General features: G+C 41.5%; 1 protein-coding gene across 1 annotated transcript; it reads left to right on the forward strand.

Moving 5' to 3' along the window:
- The first annotated feature begins 1,966 nt into the window (after window positions 1–1,966).
- Window positions 1,967–5,454, forward strand: LOC109750953 (uncharacterized). Its single transcript, XM_020309868.4, has 8 exons — window positions 1,967–2,311; window positions 2,800–2,908; window positions 2,995–3,110; window positions 3,219–3,338; window positions 3,450–3,539; window positions 4,204–4,334; window positions 4,558–4,822; window positions 5,011–5,454. The coding sequence occupies exons 1-8, from the start codon at window positions 2,045–2,047 to the stop codon at window positions 5,161–5,163; spliced, it is 1,251 nt and encodes a 416-aa protein (XP_020165457.1). The 5' UTR covers window positions 1,967–2,044; the 3' UTR covers window positions 5,164–5,454.
- The last annotated feature ends 3,323 nt before the right edge of the window (window positions 5,455–8,777 follow it).

Here is an 8,777-nt window from a genome sequence, read left to right on the forward strand (position 1 = left end):
TGAAACAGAAAAGCTGCAAGTTGTTACAGCAGCGCAAAACTCTGTCTTTCACCTCTCGCTCTCTCTTGTTCGGTTTCGCTTGGGTCGTGCTTGCAGGTCTCTGCGACAACATGCTGGCCCGTGCTAGCCGCCGCCATCGCGTGTGCTGGCTGCGTGCGTGCTGCCGCCGCATGATGGCTGAGGCCCTCGTGTCTGCGCATGCGATGCTTGCCGCCGCCACCGCATCCGGCTAGGATTCATCTACCTTCTCTCTTCCTAGGCTGCGTGCTCTACGGTGTTGCACACAACCTGTTTGTTCAAATGCCATAAAATGAGGGGTGTTATTGTTTTTGAGAGAGAAAAGTGAGGATGAAAACGGACGTGCCCGGACACTGACGGGTACGTCCGTGGACGTTTGAGGGATCAGATTAGATGGATGCGGCTGTAGATGCTCTAAGGCAAGCGACGCATCAGCGGTGCCTGATGGCATCCACACACCGTCAAAGACGTGAATAAGGCCCTGTACAATGCAAGACGCTTAGAAAAGGTGCTTAAAGAAATAAATCAGTGTTTTCTTAAACATTAGTGCTTATTTATAAAGGGTAGACGTTTAATTAAGCGTTTCTCTTATAAAAATAGGCACCAGGACTTCTAAAAAATCCGGTTTATTTTTTTAAGCACCTTTCTAAATACCTAGCATTGTATAAGACCTAAATACATAACATTGGTACCACTAGCATAGGATGGTGGCGAGCTCATCATGGTTGATTTCTTACTTCAGATCGACGAAGACGTGCTTGCGATTTTTGGAGTGTCTACAAAGCCTGCCGCTAGATAGAAGCCAACCTCAGTAAATACGCTGAAACCCGTCACTAACGCACAAGGAAGTGGAGGAGTTTGGCATTTTCTCATGGGCATTTTGCTTGCCCATAAAATTCTCATTGGATTTGAGTGCCGGTTAATTTTGTCCCGTTACAATGCACGTGCATATTTTTTTAAGTGTATATATGCATGTGCTAGTACATACAGCATAATAAGAAAAGGCCGACATCGAAGCATTATGGTGTGTTTGATACGGTGCATGGAGGATGCATGGGAGCAAAAGTTCCAATTCAACCCATTTTTGCTTGATTAGTAGGGTGCACGGGCTATGCCCATTTGATGCAAAAAAGGGCCCTCAACCATGCCCATCTCATGCACTCCAAAGAGGGTGCATGGAGGCAGCCATGCTTGCCCCGACCCTCGTCCCCACCCACCAGACCACGTCTAGATATGTTTAAATTTTCAAAAAATGTTCATAATTTCAAATTTTGTTTCAGTTTTCAAATAAAATTCAGAATTTAAAATTTTGTTTACATTTTTGTAAAAGTTTAGAATTTCAAAAATTGTTTAAAATTTTAAAAAATGTTCACAATTTCAGATTTTGTTAAGTTTTTAGAAATGTTCAGATTTAGAAAAGAAAATAAAAAAATGTGCAGAATTTCAAAAAATATTTAAATTTTCAGAAAATGTTTAGAATTTAAAAAATAAATCAAGTGATGTTCATAATTTCGAAGTTTGTTTCAATTTTTAATTTGTTTTCAGAATTTTAAATTTTGTTTAAATTTTCAAAAAAGTTCTGAATTTCAAATATGATTAAATTTTCGTAAAATGTTTAGAATTTAAAATTTTATTTTAATTTGCAATAAAACTTTAGAATTTCAAAATATGTTTACATTTTTGTTCATATTTTTTTAAAATTCATCATTGAAAAAATTATTCGAAAATCGAAATTGTTCAGCATGTCTAAACACATGCAGACTGCCAAAAAAATCTCAGCTCAACATGTCGCAGCGCATACACCGTTGTCAAACAACAGCAAATGCATTAACTCCACATATCTACACTCAGCATGTATCAGAGGAGATAGGCTAGGTCTATACATGCTACCAAACACACCCTTAGAGACTCATAAAACCTGTGATGGGCCGCCCCGGAGTGCTGAGCTGATAGTAACAGGGCCCTTAAAACTATCCGCTCCAGCCGAGACAGAAGCCCAAGTGCGGTGCGGAGTACCCACGCCGCCATGGCCGCCGGACAGCCGCAGCTGCTCGCCGGCGTCGGCGACCGGGGCTCCTCATCCTCCTCCTCCTCCTCCTCCTCCCACCCGCCGCCACCGCCTCCGCCCAAGATCCTCCTCGCGAAGCCGCCGCTTCCGCCCCCCTCGTCCTCCGGCGCCGACGACGAGGGCGCTGGGGGCGGCGGCGGCGCCCGCGCGCGGCAGGGGCCGCAGCCTGGCTCGCTCAGCCTCGTCTCCGACGCCTGGGAGGTCCACACCGACAAGATCCTACCGGTGCGTGCACAAACCCCCTTGTCTGCCCCCACTTTTTTGTGCGCGCCCGTGCGTGTGTGGCGTTTCTGGGATTATTACTGGACTGTTTAATTCAAGAGTGGTGGTGGATGAATTTGTGCTAAGTTAACTGCAATTTACAGTGCACAGAATTAGCTTCATATGATATGTTGTAGCTGAGTATGAATTAGCTTCATATGTCTCATTGCTCAATGCTCAGTGTACTTGAGTACTTTGACTACTTGTTACTACTCCCTCCGTTCCACAATACATGCCTTCCCTTTGTCAAAATATAGATGTATCTAGACATGTTTTAGTATATAGGTACATTCATTTTTGGACAAATGGAAGCCAAGTATTTTGGAACGGAGGGAGTAGTTGTTATTTCCCTACTAAGATGTGTTTTGCTGAGCAAGCTGAGATCTTGTACTACAATTCCCGTGCTCAACACCACTCGTTTAAGATATGTCTCGTGTTCTTCCTTTTCGCAGTATCTCACAGAGAACAACGATTTCATGGTGATCGGGATAATCGGCCCACCTGGTGTGGGCAAGTCAACCATCATGAACGAGCTTTATGGATATGATGGAAGCTCACCTGGTACCAAAATTGAGTATATCTTTAGCAGTTCATTCTGTACCAAACTTGAGCAAACCAAAATTCAATTAGGTGACCATTCTCTGTAGGAATGCATCCTCCTTTTGCTACACAAACTGAGGAAATCAAAGCAATGGCAAAGCACTGTACTGCAGGTGTTGATTTCAGGATATCTCATGAACGAGTTATACTTCTCGACACTCAGGTAAGATGAACTTAGTTTACTCTCAGCACCGGTGTGTTCCAAATACTAGGACAGTTAAGCTAAAAATCTTGCTGATAATATTCTCGACTGTAATCAATTATCCTGCAGCCAGTATACAGTCCATCCATCCTAATGGATATGATGAGGCCAGATGGTTCGTCTTCACTTCCTGTTCTTAACGGCGATCCATTACCAGCAGACCTGGCCCATGAGCTAATGGGAATCCAGGTAAATGATTTACTATAATTCTTACACCTGACTGTGTTACTGCTAGCTTTACCTTTGTGGTTCACAGTAATTGATCGGTATTTTCTGTTCTTCTGCAAGGAATTTCTGTAGCTTGGTGTTTTCTTGGCATCTGTCTGTAATATTGTGTTGGTTGTGTCAGAAGGGATCAATGATTTTTCCATGTGGGAGCTCATGCTTACGGTGAGTTGTCTGGCTATTATTTCTGTGTACATACACTTCTTTCTTTCGAGAATTAAAATAGTCTGTTCACCTGGTAGTGTGAACTGTCAATTTTGTTCAGAAAACCCCTGTTTTGTTGAGCCTATTCTAGTAATATATGCAGAGCAACGGAACAAATTACATTCAGAGGTTCATAACTAAGTGTATGAGCTCTTATCTAGTTTTAGGAAACTACAAGCAGAACTGATCTTACTCCTTGATTCCTGCAACCTTCTGACTTCAGTGGAGCAGATTGATAATTTACAAGGGTAGTAATATTCTCTTCTGCATTTAGTATATCTGTGTTTTCCTCCATTTTCTTGTTCTTCTTCAATAAAGAAAAAGCTAGCTCACGTTGGCTCTTCATTTAAAATTTGATATCTCCTTAGTGTATATCTCACTGTACTTGTTTCACCTGTCACACTCTTCAGCATATTATGCCTATGCATAGTTGATAGTAGCGCACTTTTCTTATCCAACATTTGGACAGTGGAATCATTCTAGTATTATTTTCTACTGATGAAAACTTCTGCAGTTACTCTGTGCTCATGTAGTTAAAACATGTTGACTGATGACCCTAAGCTAGAAGTGATATTTGGCAATATTGCACAATGCTGAAAGGTGTGTTGTAAATGTATTTTTACAGGTTGATTTGTTGAAGAATAACATACCTGACCCATCATTGTTGACATCATCTACACCAGAGAAGGATAATAAGAATGATAACCAATCAGGCAGTGAAGATTACATGGCCGATCTCTGTTTTGTGCATGCTAGGTGAGCATTATGAACTGTTGTACTTGCCTTGAGAGTGTATTTTTCTGTTATCAGATACTTATTTATTTTTTCCTGAATAAATAGGTCTTCCGAATTTCCTGTTGGTAAAAGAAAAATATTGCTGCAAAATGATCATATGAGCACAGACCAATTCCATACTTAATTCATCCCTCCACTCATTTAATCTTAGTAATTTGATTGGTGGTGTTTTCTAATTGAACAGATTGAGGGAACATGACTTTTCTCCTTCAAGGCTCATGCTTCTACGGGAGACTCTTGAAAAACACTTTGAGTCGTCCTCATTTAACATTGGCAGCTCGAGTGCGACACCTGAAGTTACCGATTCCTCGGTTGCTCCAAGCACGAAAGTTGAAGACTTGAGCTCCAGCCAGCAGGACATATTCCTTCTTCCATTAAGATCACATGATAACTCAGCAAAGTTTGAGTATGGGACATACTCATCCATGCTAGGAAAGCTTCGTGATCAGGTATCTTTTCTAGTCTGACTTGAAATTGCATATAGATTTATATACTCCAGTCTTGAAACCATTTAAAATGAAAAAAAAAGTTCGCTGTCAGATACGCAGCCTGTTCTTAGCTTATCTTGTTCATTTACTCAAGCATTTATTAACGGCCCCATTAAGTCAGTCTGCTGTGTATATTCCTGTCGTTGCAGGTCCTGTCAAGGCCGTTGAGGCCGTTCTCCAAGAACCTCACAGAGCGCGACTGGCTGAGGAGCTCGGCCAAGATATGGGACATGGTGAAGAGATCTCCCGTCGCCTCGGACTACTGCAAGGCGCTCCAGAGCTCAGGATTGTTCAGGAAGTAGCCACATATGAGTTGTAATGTTCTCGATTCAACCGACCTAAGATGCAATTTAAATCGCTGTTACATGAGATGACTGGCTCGATCCGCCGTATGATGTATGGATCCCATGTTTTTTTTTTTCTTCCGTTCTTCGAGTTTCGGCATTGTAAATCCGAAGGATTCCGGGAGAAGAAAATTTCCAACCTTGGTGCTGTCCCTTTTGCTTGCATACTTCTCGTGCTAGGTTACTGCATACGGATGGGGATATGCTGTAAGGTAGCAATACAGAATGATTTCCAACCTTGGTGCTGCCCCTTTTGTTCACATCTCTATTTCACTCATCCTAACTGATATATGAACATATATGATTTAGCATTTGACATCACGGCAAAAGAAACTCAGAGGAGCCGAGTCTTTTTGCGAGGCGAATTTCCTTGCATTTTTCACATGGCTAAGATGTGTAAGCTCTTCCCATTTTGGGAGAGGCTTTTAAGTTCCTCCTACTTGAGTTTCACTCCTGGCCCCACAAGTTTCAAATAACAGGTTCATGCATCCTTTGGTGTATCGTCCAAGGCAGAGGTAATTGTTAAGATCATGTTTGCCTCCGCCGTTAATTGATATGATATGATCTAAACAATTAACGCCGGAGGCAAATGCTCGGATAAACAGTCATTTGCGATGTACTCTCTCTGTAAAAAAATATAACAGCTGCTACAAGAGATGATAAAACACTGAACGACGGCTTGTGCGAATTGGGAATGTATCTGGTGCACCGGGGCAATTGGTACTACCGGTGCACCGGCCCCATGTTGCACACTCAAAAATGTTCAAAAAAATCTGTAAACAAGTGCATTGACACAACGTCAATGTATGTTGTCACAAAAATTCAAATCAAAATTTGAAACATTGCTCGAGATACAAAAATAACAAATTTGACACTGAATAGTACATAACACAAGTTGGGCTTTAGTTTTGGCCCATTAGCACATTGATGTCAAATTTGTCATTTTTATATCTCGAGCAATGTTTCGAATTTTGATTTGAATTTCTGTGACAACTTACATTGATGTTGTGTCAATGCACTAAATTTTTGTCCGGGTTTTTTCGAACATTTTTGAGTGTGCAACGGAATCCGGTGCACCGGTAGCACCAATTGCCCCGGTGCACATGATACGTTCCCTGTGCGAATTTCCCCCCTGCTGTAGCACTCCCTACAAGAGATTATAAAACACTAAACACTGAGCCTGTGCGAACTAATGGTGGACGACCGCTTCGGTGGACTTTATCCCGTCCATCCAGAAATTTTTGAGATTCGCACTTGTCAGTTCCTTGTCCCCCTGCTCGTTTCTTAGGAATAGACACTAGGGGCAGTAGGTGTACAGGGTTGGCGCGGCTAAATTTTGTGTTTTGATCCTTTTCGCGTACTTTAGCATGATCTGACCTTGGTCTGGAAATTTTTCGGGATTTGATCCTTTTGGCTACCGCCGTCTTCCATGGCAGTAGCGTTACATAGGCTACCGCCGCTCTCCCCGGCGGTAGGTGCCCTTGACGGCCGTTTGGCCGTTAACGGCCGCTGACGTGGCTTCGGTACCTACCGCCAAAACCTCTGGCGGTAGGCTCTAACATCCTACTGCCGGGGACCCTGGCGGTAGGGTCCTGGATAAGGTTGTGAGTGGTGGGGCTGTGCTCCCCCACCCACTCATTCACCCCCATTCCCATTCTCCCTCTTTCGAGCTAAAGCTCTCTCCCCCTCTTCTCCCCCACCAAGGCACCCACTAGATCCCCCTCTATTGCTTGAGATCACCCAAGGTACCTCTCCCACCCCCCCTTCATTTGGTTCTGTTGAAATCATGTATTTTGCTCATTTTGTTGCAAACCCTAGTTCATGGTTTTGTTGTGGTGAAATCAATGTATATGATGCATTTAGGGTAATGTTTGTGTTTTGACAATGTATTGTGTGTGACTAGCATTGTTTGGGTACTAAGAACTATCATTTAGGGTTTTGTTAGGGTAAGGTTTAATGTTATGTTTAGGGTTAAGGTTATGGTTAGGGTTATGCTCAAGTAAATGCATTCGATCCCCTTTTTCAAATGATTAAAAAAACATATTTCAAGTTTTACCTGGTCTTAAATGGCGGATTATTATTCAATGTGGTTACGTGAGTGGGGGAGTGAATCTAGTACACTGTTGCGTCACTTCGAACTATCGTTGGTCACAGGAAAAAGTCCATTTTAAACCCTAAGCTTGTAGAGCTTGGGCAAAATGAACCCTCAAGTCGAAATCCCTGTCGATAGCACCCTGAACTATGTAATCCCGGTCTAAATCAAACCCTGACAAATGTCAACCGGGATTTGTCTGGCTGATGGGCCAGGGCTGCGCTGGGCCAGCCCATTTCTTTTGTCTGCAAAAATATTGTTTTTTTTTTTCCTCCGACGCAGGCAGTGACACCTGGCTGGGCCGGCCCATGGTGTACGACCGCGTCCGTACTAGCGTAACAATTTTTTCTCAAAAAATAAAAATGTAGCGTAACAATTTGATTGTCGAAAAAGATAAAAAAGCAAGTCCTACGATTCGAACAACGGACCTGAAGATCCCAAGTAGAGTTACTAAACCAGTAAACCTAACAAGCCTGTGTTACTAAATTGGAGTGCGCAAGTTTAAGAAAAAGCTAAACGCAGAATCAGGGAGTTTTTTTTGTATCTTTTCCTGCAATTCTTTTTTGAAAAGAGAGTAATGTTTGAAAATCTGACAATTGTTTGAACGCGTGAAACTTTTTTCAATTCGTTTTATTTTTCAAATTCGCGAACCTTTTTACAGAACTCATGGATTTTTTCACATCCGTGTCAAATCCACGTACCTGTCCTCCGCGCTGGGCCGCCCCATTTTTTTTCTGTTGCACTGCTAAAAAAATGCGCGCAGCTTTTTTATCTAATGCGTGAACCTTTTTTCAATGCGTTTGTTTCAAATTCATGAATCTTCTTACAAAACTCGTGGACCTTTTAATATACATTGAACATTTTTTTATACACAATGAAAATTTCATATATACACATTGAACATTTATTGTGATATATGCTAAACAATTTGTAAATACATAACAAACACTACAGTGATGTACGCTAAACAATTTGAAACTGTGATGTATATTGAAAATTTTGAAAATACATATTGAACATTTTTTTCATATACGCTGAACATTTTGAAGTACATAAATGAACATTTTTTAATATACGAACATTTTCTTAAATATACGAGGAACATTTTCTTAATACATGATAAACTTTTGTATAATACACAAAATGGAAGAGAAGTAAAAATAAACAGAAGAAACACAGCTTGTTCATCGTATTAAGTATTGTTAATGATTAAAAAATACACGATGAAACATTTCCTTGTAATTTATTAATGGAAAAAAAGGAAAAGGAAAAAAGAAAAGAAAGATAAAGCCAGAAAGAACACGAAAGAACCAGAAAGAAGAAGACAGAAAGAACATGAAAAAACCAGGAAAATACCAAAAAGATATAATAAAACAAAAAGTCAACAGCAGAAACGAACGAGAAAACAAAGCAGTGAACAAGCAACATGCGCTGCCGCGAAATTGGCCGGCCCACCCGCGGGAGCTGCGTGGCGTAGCCA

Source organism: Aegilops tauschii, chromosome 7, assembly GCF_002575655.3.
Source record: "Aegilops tauschii subsp. strangulata cultivar AL8/78 chromosome 7, Aet v6.0, whole genome shotgun sequence".
Taxonomy (NCBI): Eukaryota; Viridiplantae; Streptophyta; class Magnoliopsida; order Poales; family Poaceae; genus Aegilops; species Aegilops tauschii.

What these genes read in the sequence shown, in the direction of transcription:
- LOC109750953 (XM_020309868.4), top strand. Translation starts at nt 2,045, where the DNA reads ATGGCCGCCGGACAGCCGCAGCTGCTCGCCGGCGTCGGCGACCGGGGC. An exon ending in ACACCGACAAGATCCTACCG is followed by an intron (nt 2,312 to 2,799) that starts GTGCGTGCACAA and finishes TCCTTTTCGCAG; the next exon opens with TATCTCACAGAGAACAACGA. An exon ending in ATGAGCTAATGGGAATCCAG is followed by an intron (nt 3,339 to 3,449) that starts GTAAATGATTTA and finishes GAATTTCTGTAG; the next exon opens with CTTGGTGTTTTCTTGGCATC.